At 44.7% G+C, this 15,688-nt stretch overlaps 1 protein-coding gene across 1 annotated transcript in view; it reads right to left on the bottom strand.

The window, feature by feature from the left end:
- Nucleotides 1-15,688, bottom strand: part of atp10a (ATPase phospholipid transporting 10A) — a gene marked incomplete at both ends in the record, with an annotated part of 38,572 nt that overhangs the window by 14,156 nt on the left and 8,728 nt on the right. Inside the window, 10 exons of the mRNA XM_083647280.1 lie at nucleotides 854-1,038; nucleotides 1,537-1,663; nucleotides 2,160-2,263; nucleotides 7,162-7,720; nucleotides 10,257-10,451; nucleotides 10,553-10,770; nucleotides 10,869-11,121; nucleotides 11,879-12,009; nucleotides 12,187-12,318; nucleotides 12,401-12,507. Of these exons, the coding sequence (XP_083503406.1) occupies nucleotides 854-1,038; nucleotides 1,537-1,663; nucleotides 2,160-2,263; nucleotides 7,162-7,720; nucleotides 10,257-10,451; nucleotides 10,553-10,770; nucleotides 10,869-11,121; nucleotides 11,879-12,009; nucleotides 12,187-12,318; nucleotides 12,401-12,507 (2,011 nt within the window). The remainder of the gene's footprint in view (nucleotides 1-853; nucleotides 1,039-1,536; nucleotides 1,664-2,159; nucleotides 2,264-7,161; nucleotides 7,721-10,256; nucleotides 10,452-10,552; nucleotides 10,771-10,868; nucleotides 11,122-11,878; nucleotides 12,010-12,186; nucleotides 12,319-12,400; nucleotides 12,508-15,688) is intronic.

The raw sequence follows: 15,688 nt of genomic DNA, 5'->3' as shown, positions 1-15,688 counted from the left end.
ACCAGCAGCCCAGTTTCAAACATGCTCAGTCCTCAAAAGACCTCAAAACTGCTCGGTATGTCTGGCCTTATTTTCACAGAGAGCAATGTTTTCCAACTATAAAAAGGAAACACGGATATATTTGATTACTGTATGTTATGCTGAAACACCCCCCCCCTTCCAAAGAAAAGGGGGAATTTTTTCTTCTTCCTGAAAGCTGGAAAAGAAGGGCCACTATCATTTGAATAGGCAATAAGGAACAATTTGCACACACTACTTAGTTTCAATATTTTATATATGCCAATAAATAACTGAATATTTGCCAATATTCTATCCAGCATTCCCACACATTTTCATGGGTGAAATTTCAAACTTTTCCATGATTTTTAAAGGATCCATAATATAATTTCCATGTAATGTAAGGCGGTGACTCTGAATCAATACCAGAAAATATTACTACACTGGACAAATAGGACACACCTCTTAATTGGATTGAGTGCTTGAGAGTCACTGCATCACATTACATGGAAGCTATTGAAATAAAACACATTTTCCATAGAAATATGAATATTATGTGTAATGTGCCGTTATGTTACATTATGTGGAAGGTTATCCACGGAAGATTACTGTAACAATTAATTTCCTTACACACAAGAAAATTCCATTACTTTTCCAAAACTTTCAAGGATTTGACTAATTCCATGTCTTTTCCAGGCCTGGATGACATTTTTAAATTTCATGAATTTTCCAGGTTGTCCATGTCCGTGGGAACCCTGTCTATCAAATTATCGCTTTATCAAATGTGGAAAGTAAATCTCAATCCATGGTTATACATACTGACTGACTTTGCGACATTGTGGCTAGTGAGGGTCACCTGAGAATCAGCATTGAGGGTCAGGATCTCCTCCTCTGGGTCCAGCAGCTTGCAGGCATAAGCGATGTTGACGGCCGTCTCCTGCTTGTCGCCCGTCAGCACCCAGATCTGCAGCCCCGCCTTCCGCAGCGAGGCGATGGTCTCAGGCACCCCGTCCTGCAGCCGGTCCTCAACGCCTGTGGCTCCTGCAGGCCAAGACACACCACTGTGACCGAGCCTCCAACAGAACCAGCCAGTAGGGCTTGGCTGGACAATATTTTAGACTGAATACCTCAATATCAATGTGACGATATTTTTGGGGTGAGTATTCATGCATAAGGCATTTATTTACACACAAGAAAACTTCAAAATTTTGTAATGATGATTACCGGTAGTAATCAGCAATGTGTAATTGGTAATACAGTAGTGATATGGCTATGAGAGGGTAAAAAGTCAATGATAGTTCATTTTATTCCAGCCATAACAGCTTAATCAGTTCAGAAATCTTATCACTTTACTCTAATGCAGCCTTTAAGACCAGGAAGAATTTCAAAATATTACGGTCGATAACCAATCCCAGACTAGATCTAATCTCCAGCCCTAGGAGCTTCTATTGAAACTAAGATGAGTGTTGGTATGATCCCAGCTATCTGTGTAGTGTGTGCTGTAACATGCCAGCATCATGTGAGGCCTAACAGGATTACCCAAAAGCTGGAGGTTAGTCTCCAGCCGCAGGGCCGACTCGAAGAGCAAGTCTTCTCTTCCCTGGATGGCCGTCTCAGCCTCCAGATGGCGCTGCAGCCAGCATGCATATTCCTCCTCGCTTAGAATCTGATACACGCACAAACATGCACGCACACACACACACACACAAACACACAACACACACAGACGTCTGTTAAAGTATGAGAAACAAAACTAAAAACTTGGGTGGAGAAACTTCTCCCACTTTGCAGACATGTCATGGCAGGGGACTCAGCGACAGCGGTCCTTGGGAGTATGTGAGACCTTGAGAAGGTGTTTTATCACATCGGTGTGCTGACGGGCTTTGCACAGGGGAAGCTAAAGCAGGGATATAATGAGCCTGGCTTATGAGAGCATAAATTAACAGCCTGGGAAAGTGGCACAGATTGCAGCTGAGTCACGAAGAATGTCACTTTGGAAGGCAGGTCCATGTGATCATCTGTGCTGTGCTGGGCTACAAAAACAACATGCCAAATAGCCACTGAGATCAATCCTCTCAACCTTGCTACTTCTGCTGAATTACAAGTCAAATGAGAGAGGGGATCTGTTGAGCACTTCTGTAGGGTCTGTTGGTCTCCATTACCTTTTTCGCAATGCACAGTGTTCGGAGACCATCTGCAGCATACAGGTTCAGGTAATTTTGGGTCCTGTAGACAATCTTTTTCTGGCGTTTCCCTTTAGAGTTATCTTATCGGTAAAAAGGAGAAAGAAAAGAGAGAAAAGGGACAGAATAATCAAGATAAGTAGACATGTTTTCAGGGAACTGGCATAAATGATTTAGCAAATTTCCCCAGATTGCCAAAGGCTTCTTCCAAGAAGCACATGGAAGCCATCTGTCTTTCACACCTAAATGAACCCACATGCTGTGTATTTGATGAAGTCTTTGTGTTACTCATAGCTGTGTCTCAACTATATCCAGCAAAATGTGATCATATATTCCTAATTCATCTAAATCTGCCATTTAGACCAGATTTTTCATAAATCATATTGGGTTTTTTTTCAATAAATTAATAAATACACATCCTAAATATTTTGAAGTAGCACGTGTCTTTGTGATAATTTACAGTCTACTTGAGGAAGTGCCTCTCTGGCCGAGCATGTTGGGCACATCTTCCTGGCAGGGGGAGAGTCCACAAACAGATTGGCTTTATCACTCTCCTGACACAGATGAAGCAGCCAACACTCAGACTGCCAGCATTCTATTCTCACTAATAACACAGCAGCTTGATGTGTCCTGTCTGCTACACACACAGCCATGCAGAATTAGTTTACTGGAATGAAGAAATTAACGCAAAACTGTCAAATAATCGTACAAATTTAAACACAAAACAAATGAGTGAAGATGTTATTCTTCTCTCCATTTCTTCTCTTCTTCCCGAGGATAAAAGATAAAATCATAATATATATTTGTATTTATAACTACAGTAAGGTAGCCTTACATTTGCCTTATACTGAGGTAATTTAACAGCTCTGACTATATGTATACTACTATACAACTTCGGCAGACTATACGTTTGCTGTGCATCCTTGGTGTGTGTGTGTGTGTGTGTGTGTGTGTGTGTGTGAAACCCTTTTGGCTCTTTGGTTGTAAAAAAAACAAGGTATTCCTAAGCAACAGCTGCTAGGGCCAGACAGACTTACAGACGCTGTGTTTGTTTTTGTAAGTCCACCCTAAAACAGCAATCACATACGGTATTGTTAATAATGTGATTTTGGAAAGCCCAATAAATATTTGTAAACATTATAATAAAAATAAATCTAAATAAACAAACAACAACAATCATCATCATCATCATCATCATCATCATCATCATCATCCCAAAGCTAGAGCCAAGATCTGAATCCAGGGATCTGTGGTATCATCAAGAGACAAATATCCTCAAATGTACTGTTGGTAGGGAAAGGCTCTAGCTTTGTCGACTTGTTTGTGTACAGAAATACAAAGATCATTAACATAACACATATGAGTTCTGCTTCAGGGTGGACTTTCCTTTAAAGCAGGGGCCGGTTATGTCATGGTCCTGGCCCTGGCCCTGGGGCTGGAGCGAGCCTGGCATTACGTCATGACAAATAGCTTCAGTCACACAAACTTCAAAGCCCTGAATGCCTGTCGTCTACCTGTGTGTTGTTATTACAGCCATGGCTTCCTCATGTCTACCTGTGTGCTGTTATTACAGCCATGACTTCCTCATAATAATAATAATAATAATCATTGGATTTATATAGCGCCTTTCCAAGGCTCAAAGCGCTGACACAGGATGATTATTCGTTCACACCATTCGTACCGGTGGTTTAGAAGCGTGGCAGCCACACATTGGCGCTCAACGGCCCCTCCGAACCACCATCATTCATGTCTACATTCATACCAATCATACCAATCATACCATTCATGTCTACATTCATACCAATCATACCAATCATACGAGGCAAGGAGGGTTAAGTGTCTTGCCCAGGGACACAACGATTAACAGCTGGGAGGGAGCGGGGATCGAACCGCCAACCCTTGCGTCATTGGACGACCCGCTCTACCTCCTGAGCTAAAGCCGCCCATGTCTACCTGTGTGCTGTTATTACAGCCATGGCTTCCTCATGTCTACCTGTGTGCTGTTATTACAGCCATGGCTTCCTCATGGCCTGAATGGAGCCATTATAGAGGCCCAGGTTATTATGAGGAGCCCCAACTCATACTGCACTCCAATTGGCTGCTTTTAGCCAATGGTAAAACAAAGTAGCCAGCCTTAGAGCTGCTGCTAGCCAGTCAAATGAGACACATGGTAGGTAGGTGTGTGTGTGTGTGTGTGTGTGTGTGTGTGTGTGTGTGTGTGTGTGTGTGTGTGTGTGTGTCTGTCTCTGGGGAGGGGGGTGTAAGACTGGGGGTGTGAACTGTCCCGAAGGAGCCATCCCGCTCTCTGTTCCAGTGAGTGCTGTAGTGTCAATTTTAATCAAACAAAAAAAAAGACTGAAAATGGCATACAGTGACAGCTAAGACATGAATCTATAGAGGACATTTAAAATGGCATTACTCCCAAAATAGCCTCACATTTTAATAATTGAATAAACACCGATTCAGCCAATCAAAACATAAACCTATCCACCTTATGCCATGATGCCTTAGGTGTGTGCTTCTTCCGGTGTAATCCCCCCCCCCCACACCGTTACGTTGCTGACACCAGTCTGTAAACAATGTTTCAAAGCTGCAGGCGAACATAGCAAAGCAGGTCCAGCTTGGCAAAAGTCTCGTCGATAAATATCCGGAGTATTTCAAAGAGCAACAGAAATAGCGGATGTGATAATAAGTCATCAAACGAGTCTTATTTATTGTGACAAGCATCTCCCCCCCCCCCCCCCCCCCCCAGCGTCGGGGTTTTAACGAGGAAATGTGCAAGCTGCAACAATCAAGTCACGTTATACCGGACCTTGTACCCATAATTATTTTACAGCGGGGCATTCAAAAATAAGCTGGATAAAATATGAATATAAACAAAACAAGGTAATTCAATGAATTCGGCTTTTACAGACACCAAATAACTGGCAGAAACTAAACACATAAATATGACTAAATCATGGTGAGTTTGTGTAAGAAAGACAACATCAGAGATTTTAATGTGTGGCCACAACATCAGTTTAGTCCATTTTAACCATCTCTCTGTTGCAGCGTGTGGTGAGAACCTCAACCAGGATGGATTTTCAACACTTTCTTATTGTTGGGGCAAGCTTTCAATCTGGAGGCCAGAACAGGCCTCGCTAAGCTAAGCACTCCTGGACAGATGTCTGGTGACTGTGTACAAAGCATTAGTGAAAAGCGCTTCTGTAGCGCTTTGTGTGACTGGAATACTAACGGCCTGGTACACCTTTGCCATTAGGACGCTTAAAGATCTTTAAGAGTAAGGAACAAGGTTTTTTAGATTGTAGTGGTTAACAGAAAACGCTCAAGGGAGCAGGATGCCTTTTTAAGGGACCAATGAAGGTAGGCATTGAGTCTCTCCGCTCTAAAAATACAAGCTATTATATAAGACGAGTTTACACCTTTACATCAGTGGAAAACATGAGGGGGGGAAAAGGTGAAACCGTGAGGTGCTCCGTAAAGACAAAGCACACGTCCCTGTGCGGGCGTGTTAGTCCACGGCCAATGGCAGCGCTCAGGCAAAGTGCTGTCCAGCGCTCAGGCAAAGTGCTGTCCACAGACGCTGCAGAACCTTTTTGAACAGGGGTTATCGCAGCATGACCATGCGCTTTTTCACACAAAAAAACTGTAGCAGCCAGAAATGAAAGTAATTAATCATTTGAGATTGAGCGGCGCTAAGTGAAAATGTCCTCTATTTGTTAACATGTCCAGTAAGCCTCTGTGCCATGTGAAGATTACATCCAGTGATTTGTAGCCAATCTCAGGTTCACAGCCACGATTCATCAATTCTAGTGGAGAATTAAGTCTGGACAGCAGGTGAGCCGGTACGTGATACAGCACTGGACATACAGCACTCCCAACCGCATCGTAAGATTGAGTTAACACAGCGGTGTCGATGAGATTCCTGATAGGTGCACCATGTTATCAGCAATTCCTATCAAATGAAAAAAGCACTACCATTTGGAGGGTAGTGTAGAGGTAAAAGCACTCGCCTACCACCGCGGAGACTCGGGCTCAATTGGCAGGGGGAGGAGATAGCGTGATCCTCCCACACACTACGTCCTGCTGGTGAAACGCCTCGCTGTCAGGTGAAAGGAAGTGGCTGGCGACTGCACATGTATCGGAGGAAGCATGTGCTGGTCTAGGGCTCTCCCCAGATCGGATCGGTACAAGGGGTGGAGCAATGACCGGGGACAGCAGGGGAATTGGCCAAGTACAATAGAGAGGCAAAGTGACCGCCTACTTCATGCACTGTACCAGAGATTTTCATCCACCATTTATTTTAACCCTACACATTTTGTAAAATGCGTATAAAAATAGTTTTACTGGTTCAAACCAAACGGTACAGATATATTTAGAAACAGGAGAGATTGTATAACATTTCACTGGGACCAAAACGTTAAAAAGGTTTAAAAAGGTTTAAAGAAAATATTTTTTCGATGTTTTTATAGTTTTGATCCGAGTGACATGTTCTATGGTCTCTCCAGATTATAGCGTTAGCTGAACCATTTGGTTCGACGAAGTACAACTATTTTATAAGCATTTTACGAAATGTCTATGGGAAAATAAATGGCAGATGAAAATCTCTGGTACAGTGCTGAAGCAGGAAGTGACATTCCACTTTGCCTCTCTATAGAGGGTATGCACGTGATGTCACAGAGGCAGAAGTCACTGCGTGGCCACGCCCAATGAGTGGCAGCAACATTCAGTTTGAATGCAGTAATCACCCTAGATAAATGACACCTGCTGCTCCAAACAACAGAGAGGAACCTGCCGAATCTTTTGCCCATAGGTTTTGCCACTCGGTCCCGACTGAGGGGGCGTGTTCTGGTGGTGCATACCCTCTATTGTGGAGAAAATGGGAGAAAAACTGAGAAATAAAAAATAAAACAGACTACAATTTGAGAATGGCTAAACTGTAGCCAATGTATAAAAGAGCATTTCCCTGTAAATTGCCTACCTGTGGCAGGGGGTTTGATGAGGTCCATGATGACAGAGTCTGCTCCTTTGGTGTAGACAGTGATCTGGTCTGTGAGGGGGTGTCTGACCACCACAGACATGCGTTTCCTGGTGGAGTCGAAGCCCAGCGTGTGCAGCAGCTCAAAGCTCAGCTTCCCCACGTGGGGCAGCTCCACCGTCACCTGGTCGGGCAGGCGGCCCACCAGCGAGCACTTGTAGGCCCTGGCGGCGTAGACCAGCGCGGCCTCGTCGGGCGACTCGGCCTCGTAGCGCAGCTCTCCCTCCTCCAGCGCACAGGCCTTGCCCTCGTAGCAGGGTGGGACGGGGCTGAAGGCATGGTCCAGGTCCCCACCCGGCTGCTCCTCGTCCAGCTTGGTGAGGGTGCTCTCTGCCGAGGGGGAGGACAGCACGCTGGAGCACCCCCTGTTGGAGGAGCGGTTGGTGATGAGGCTGGAGGAGCTGCTGCTGTTGGAGCCCGAGGTCAGCCGGCTGGGGGTGAAGCGTTTGATGAAGTCCTCGATGGTCTTCACCGGGGACTTGAGCTCAAACCTCATCCGCACCTGGAGGACACAAAACAATAACGCCCCTCAGCACCAAGTAGTAGAACTTATTTTCAAACGTATACTTCAGGGGCGTCCCGGTGGCTCGCTGGTCTAAGGCTAAAGCCAGAGATGTACTTGCTTTTACCTACGTGCTCGCTCGCGTGTGCATGATGGCTGCCTCATGTATCCGCCGTCCGTTTGGAGCAGACGTGTAGCTTTAAATTAGATAGGACGTGCATGACCGACGCAGGAAACTGCATATATCAAGTGTGTATCACGGGTTCAAATCCAGCCCAGGACCTTTGTCGCATGTCATACCCTCTCTCTCTGTCCCAGTCTTGCCTGTCTCCCTTAACTTTAAACTGCCTAATGAAAAATAATCTAAAAAAAACAAGAACAACAACAAAGCTATGGTATGTACACAGAATGTATACAGTTATGATACAGTAGTAGAGTTGACTACATGCGTTCAGACCTCCTGGGTATCATCCTGTAGCCAATCCTTTATTCCAAGGTGGTACAGTACAACAACAGAGAGCGTGACTCACTTTCTGCTCTCCTGCCCGCAGGAGCCACAGTTCTCACATATAAATCATTTGGGTGCAGGGCCAGGCTCAGCCACAAGGGCATCATCATCAAACGTGAACAATTACAGTGGCACAAAGGACACAAAAAAGCACAAACAATAAAAAAAAAAAAGAGAGAAAAATGAAAAGAGAAAGGATACTGTATCAAAGCCAGTATTTTTGCACACATTAACATTTCCTCCCACACTATCAGATAACCTTCAAACAGAAACACAGAAGACATAAATATTGTGTCACTTTATCACGTTTAATGTGCAGGGATGCTGTGCCACTGACTGGCAGGACAGCGAGCTGTTGCACACAGTGTGGCCAGGAAAGGATATCACCTCTGAGTCCCAACAGGACAACCACACCCGGGTTCACCTCCGAGTCCCAACAGGACAACCACACCAAGGTTCACACAAAACAAAACAAAACACGGATGCCCAACTCGGACTGGAGCCCACTAAAGGTACAGGCTCGAAAACAGTGAAGGAAAAGAAGCCTTAAGGAGTATTTTGGAGTCTATGTTTTCCAGATTGTGCAATTATAGGAAGAACAGTCAAAGAAAATAACATTCACTACATGGAATTATTTGCCTGGAGATGGAAATTACTCCCAGGCTGGGGAAGGGGGGGGGGGGCGACATTTAAAAAGTCCATGTGACGAAGTTCCTCATGATTTGGAAGGATGTCAGTAGGATTAGTCACAATGTTTTTCTCCGTATCTGGAAGTTATAATATTTTTCTCTGCTGGATCCTAGCATGCCCTGGCATTCATCTTGTTTTATAGCCACACTTGGGAGCATGCCCGCATGTTGGAAGTGCTTTCTGAATGTGCTACCAACCACCTATTACTGGAGTTGTTTGGGAGACTACTATTGAGGGATGATGTGTCCAGATCTGTAGGGGATCCACCAAGTTCAAAACTAGGGTCTCTAATTGTGTGCTGGCGCTAAGCGACTAAGCTGTGCCCAAGAGCGCAAGTGAATTGGCAATTTCATGTAACGTGTAATGTCAATTAAACACTCCCATTTAACAAACTATCTAAACACAACACTTGTGGCTATGCACTATGCACTATGCACTATGCAGTGCACCACATGAAAGATAAGAGACAAACAGAAGAGACAAAAACAAGAGAGAGATAAATCAGGGTCACTCATGTTCAGTAAGACATGCCTGTTAAATCGGATGTAAGACGCAGAGAGGCAGAGCTGCATGTGCCGATTAGGAAGGCTGGAGAGGCCGGGGGAGAGGCCCGGCCACATGAGAGATGAGGGACCGTTTGGCCATGGAGCTGGTTCTCTAGTGAGTATATTAAGGTGCATGACAAACATAACTGAAACACAGTTGAAATTGTTCATGTTTTTTATTGCACAGCTTTGAAAATAACGGACGAGCAGGTCCATTTCCTCCTGTGAAAAGCGCGCCTTGTACAGCCGTTCAAATGTCTGACATTGGGAAATTGTGACTTCGCTCTAACGCTGGCGCACTGGTATGTAAAGGGATAGAAATCAGCTCCTCTAATTGGCCATAATGAAACCAAGCCACACCCATGTGCATTTTTGTTTGTTTGTTTTGTTACTCCAACCTCCTTTACGACTGTGTCAGCTTGCAAGATTGCCTTTTCATACAGAAAATTTGCCAAATTTATTTAGATACACCTTAGAGCGACAGCGCTGTGAATTAGCAACAGTGTCTGCGCCTGCGTCGGTCGGGGCACCTGTTCAGGGGGAGGGGAACTGGGGGCAATAGCGTGATCCTGTCGGTGACGTCAGGCAAAAAGAAGTGGCTGGTGACTGTACATGTATCTGAGGAAGCATGTGCTAGCAACGAACGGGACAGCAGGGGGGGATTTAAAAAGAAAAAGAAAAAGAAAAGAAAAAAATCACTCCTCTTGTGCAAACCCTGAGAAATTCACATAGGAGTTCCTACTGGGACGGGGTCTTATTGACCTGAAGGAGGTTAGACTGGGGCAAGGTTTACCTTCTGCCTGGGCTGGTTTGGGGAGGAAACCACCACGGTGTTGCAGATGGTGAGAGCGATGAAGAAGTCGATGACATCAGAGAGGTCAGAGGGCAGCTGGGACATGGGCTGGCGGTGGAAACGCATGAAGTCCATCTGGCTGCTGCATTCGTTGACTTTGTCTAAGAGCTGAGGGTCGGGGGTGATATCTTTCTCCTGCGGAACAGAAAAGCTTTGGTCAGTAAGGGACCTAGTGTGGAAAGCGGACAGCCGATAGCATGAGGTGAGGTGAGGAGAGGACAGTGACTCCGACTGACCATGGGGCTGCTGAAGGCTGTGTGCTTGGACAGGATGCTGGCTCGCTTGGCCTCAGCCCTGCTGCCCGTCCTGCGGTGGGACTTGGTGCTCTGAGAGCGCAGCACCACCCGGGCGCTCTGGTGGCTAGTCACGCTGTCCCGCCTGGGCAGCGTGCCACCGTGGGACGTACACTCTTCCTCCTCAGAATCCACCTCTTGGTACATAGCAAGTCTTCTGGCTGGGAAGCACACAAACACGAGTCATAATCAAATACTAACTCAATGGAAAGTCAAAGGAAACAATGTTGCTTTTGTCGTGTGTGCTGGCTCGCCTCACCGTTGGCATCATGCGAGTACTCCACGCCAGCCACAGTGCAGCGTCTGAACACCATCTTGTTCTCGGTCAGGGTGCCTGTCTTGTCAGAGAAGATGTATTGCATCTGGCCAAGATCCTCAGTGATATTAAGAGCCCTGCACTGCAGGTGAGAGTCCGTCTCCTCGTCGTACAGATCCATGTCCTGGTGGATGAAGTACACTTGGCAGATCTTCACAATCTCGATTGACACAAAAAGGGAGATGGGTATCAACACCTATGAGAGAGGACAGAGCATTTGTTAGGGAAGACAAGAAGGTAATTTACAAGTCGGTGTAAACACTGTAGTGTGAAAGATCGAATCTGGCAATCTCTACCGAACAAAACGCAAAGACAAGTCTTTCCCCCCGTCTTTTTTCTAAATCTTATTTATGCAAGTTTGTGTATTATGTTCATAGTATGTAATATGCTTATGTATTGTCCATGTGCCTACATGCTATGTTGATGAAAAAAGTGTGGTAAGTGTGAACCCTGAGTCGGACATACATTGAGTCAGTAATGAAGTCATCTGTTTATTAAACACAGTATCAAAGTAATGTCTGGCCATATTGGTGGCTCTCCAAGCTCGGTTACTGTTTGTAAGGTGACCTGATATCAGGCAAACAAGTTGACATTTTTCAGAATGACAGCATGACATTTTAAGTGACATTTTAGCATGCAAACAAAAAATTAACCACAATCAATAACTGTCAGCCAGCCAGTACTTTAGTTTTTTACTTATTTTGATCTGTAATACAAAGATGATTTACAGCATTAAGCAATTTCCCCTCAATTGTCCCAATTATCCTGCATGACAAAATGATCTAGAGATCACATGCATAGATTTCTTCATTGCATGAACTACTGCAAAATTATTCTATTTATAGATATGTTTGTATATAGTGGGACAAGACATATCTCATATTGAAAAAGCTGTGTTGTATATCTTTACGTCATGATGGCTTCGTTTCATTAATCTTCTCTCTGGTTCCTACCTGAAAGACGATGATCATAGTGAGGAAGAGATAAACAGCGGACAAGATGGGTGATAAGTCTGTCCCTTCTGGACTAAGAACGTCAAACACGGGCCTCTTATCTCCATACTGAAACATCCACAGCCCATGACCTGGAACAGCACCACCACAAGGTCATCTCATGTAAACATTGAAATGAGGAGATATACTGTAAATAAATAAAAGCATGGTACACTCCCATCCAAACGGGACTTAAATAGCTTATTTCTCTGCTGCAGCACAAAGCTTACCAACACAACGCTTTGCATGACTCTTAAACTGCTACGCACCGACAGCAGCAAACAGGCACATGACCAGCAGGATGATCACACACCAGAACACATCCACGTTCATCTGTCTCTCCAGTTTGCTGCGCTTGTAGCGAGGGCCGTTGTTGTTCAGCATGGCTTTGGTCTCGTGACCTGCAAAGACACTGGATTCTTTAGCAGTAGTTGGTAGGGATCAAATATGGAAGCTGATGACGGGGGTTATTTTGGAGCCAACCTGCATAGATCACTATCCCCACTGCCTCCTCTGTGTTGCGGATGGTGCAGCCTCTCAGCAGGAGGTTGGCTTTGTAAAGACCATCTCTTTTGCCACTTCGATGGATTCTGTCAAAGTCAAGTTAAAGAGATAACTGGATGAGCCTGCCCAAAATGTTAGCAAAACAAAGGTAAAATGATTACTGTCCTTAGACCAGGGTGCAAGCCATGGATATATCTAGTGATTTTATCATCTTTTGATCGTTTGCTTTTTCAGATTTTCCCCCACGTTTTCTCCCAATTGTACTTGGCCAATTCCCTGTCCCGGTCATTGCTACACCCCCTCTGCCAATCTGGTGGGAGGAGCTGTTGACTAGCTCCTCCTTCCTCCGATACATGTGCAGTTGCCATCCACTTCCTTTCACCTGACAGCAAGGAGTTTCACCGGCAGGATGTAGTGCGTGGGAGGATGACGCTATTAGTATTAACCCCAGTTCCCCTCCCCCCAAACAGACTGACCAGAGGGGGCACTAGCGCAGCGATCAGGACACATACCCTTAATCCGGTTTTCCACCCGCAGACACGTCCAATTGTGCCTATATCGCCCTACCAAGCCGGAGGTAACACGGGGGCTCGAACCTGCAACCTTCGTGTTGGTAGGCAGGGAATCTACCGCTGCACTACCCGGACGCCCAGGGATATATCTACTGATGAAGTACGCTCTCAGAAAGAATGAAATGAATTCCTCCAAGAGGGAAGTCCAGTCAAGACAAAATCCGTTTATTTCCGCTGAGCACTTCAATCGATCACACTCTAAAGCATGATGGTCTTCCCTCAGCAGGACGCCTTATCTCAGCACAAATTCCCTCTGATACGCAACCACTGACCTTACTACTGCCCCACTGCAACTCTATTGGCAAACCCCTTAGGACTTAAGAGTCGATCAGGCAAATCGCTGCTTTATCACCGACCCTCAGATCTGGCTTCAGAATCTCAAGTTTAAAAGCTCGTCAGACTCATCAAAGGCGATATCATAGAAGGCTTGAATTCATAAGCAGCTCTTAGCCGGCCCACCAAGAGCGTTCAAGCGGCTCTTAGCGAAAGCTTTTTGAGAAAAAGCGAGATGTATATTATTGAGCCGTACTAAACGGAGGCCACGTGCTATGTGCCTGTTGTGGGAGAGAGCTGAGCTTTTAACATCAGCCTTAATCCCATTACTAAATCAAGGATTACAAGTGTGTTAGTTCAATAGCCCACAAGCCTTAGCCGGGAGCAATGCTTCATCATCTAAAGCTCTATTGTAGCTTCTCCAATGCCATGCAGCCATGCACCTGTCAGCATGTTTACTAACCGGAAGGTTAAGTCTCTGGCCTCTGACAGCAGGCAGACTGACACATCCCAACCACCCAGATTAATAAGAGTGTCCCTGGGCTCTTTGGAGGCGTTAGCCATGGTTCACAGGTCGTCCTAGTTCATAGCTCACACTGTTCACCAAATTGATCACACTCTAAGACACAGAGTGCTTTCTCTCCCGGCAAGGTAGCCAGATTAGACTGGGTAATTAGACCTGTAATGTAATAAAACACGGCTGAGACAAGGCCCTGATCTGTACTCCACTGCAGCCCGGCAACTGAGCGCCCACTGCCTCTGCTCTCCTTCAGACCCGCTAAGTCATGGTCATGTGGGTTCAGGTCAGCTGACTGCCAGGCCCCTGCACTAAGCTCAAAGGACATTTCTCATCCTCGGCTTCACAAAAACGTATCCAACACTTCTGAGTGTGTGGCGGGACAATGAGACACGGAGTAGACACAGTTAGCACGATTCCAGGTTTACCTCAACTTTGGGAATGCAAACATGGTGGTGCACCTCATTGATAAACATGACAAGTTTAATAATATAGTATGTTTATCAGCAAAGTAACTCTACTCTCCAATGCATTCATTATATCAAAAAGTAATGACTTACATTTCACAGACAATCAAATAATCCATTTTCCACTGCATTACTCTAATGACAGGGCTTATCCAAGAGTAAAATCACAGCTTTAGCGAGCAGAAACTCCGTGGCACTTTGGTTTCTCAAGTTTTTCATTGACAACACTGGTGGACCCATACAACACACTACATGTGGATAGGATAATGGACGCCACTGGTCACATGCCACTGATTAGTGAAACAGTCATGAGCGAATATTCCGAGAGACAAACACATTAATTCAGTAGGAATCAGGATACGGTTCCTCTGGGGCAAATCATGAGATCAACTACCGGTAGTCAAGCCTTCTTCCTTTCTCACGATACCGTAAGAGTTCCAACAGTAAGGAAACGCAACTAGTCCAGAGGAGACGGTCAGTCCATCCTCACAAAGAGTGGCTCCTCTGTCATTTTAACACTCAGCTGAGAATTGACCTCCATCCCCATCAGTGGTCTAATCACTGTCCTTAGACGGAGCAATTGAGATGCAACTGATCCAACGCACTGGATACTTTCAACACTTCTGCTGCACACAACAACAATCACGTATGTACGTCTTGAAATGAAGATTTGTCTAAACGACAATTCTGCTGCTGATAGCCTGCATTAGTGTACGCAAAGTCTTAGTATGATCATGACGGCTGAAAGGTCAGCGGAATCATCGCTGCACACAAAGACACACAATTAAAACATAACTTAAGACTTTCACAACTGAATGTGAGCAATGAAAAACTCAAGGAAAGCGGTATAAATCAGATATCAGACTTCTGATATACTTGCTTTTCATGGTGGCAGTTGAGGTGTGTGGGCAAGTTAAGTGCATCCTAATGTAGCCTAAATGTAATGTATGTTGTTTGTTCACACATCATAAAAATATTCACTTGGCTATTTAAAAGAAGATGTATGGAAATTTAATTTGAACCTATTACAATTCAAATTGTGTTTAGAGGGAGATAATTTCACCGGACTTGGTGTCCGGGAGATTTTAATTTGTCAGACTTTGATTAATTTTAACGGTAAAAGTCCAGCATTTACCAGATAACGGAAACACTGATAGGATGAAATTAACTATTGGTCATTTGATGTTGGTTGTCTTTTTTGTGTTGGTAATCTGTCTTACTATTTATATAATGTTATCTAACATGTATGTACTTGTATGTATGTTTGTATAGGTGTATGTACTGTATAGGTATTGTCTTTTGTAATTTGCTTGGTTACCATGTTAGTTGTTCTTGTGTATCTATTGTCTATGTATTTTATGGTTGTGTAATAAAACAAATAAAAATAAAATCAAGTTGACAAGTTTGAGGAATTGTTCAAGTCCTAATCATAAGTTGG

This window comes from Poromitra crassiceps (assembly GCF_964638095.1).
Source record: "Poromitra crassiceps genome assembly, chromosome: 12".
Lineage (NCBI taxonomy): Eukaryota > Metazoa > Chordata > Actinopteri > Beryciformes > Melamphaidae > Poromitra > Poromitra crassiceps.
This window is presented reverse-complemented; position numbering and strand designations above follow the sequence as displayed.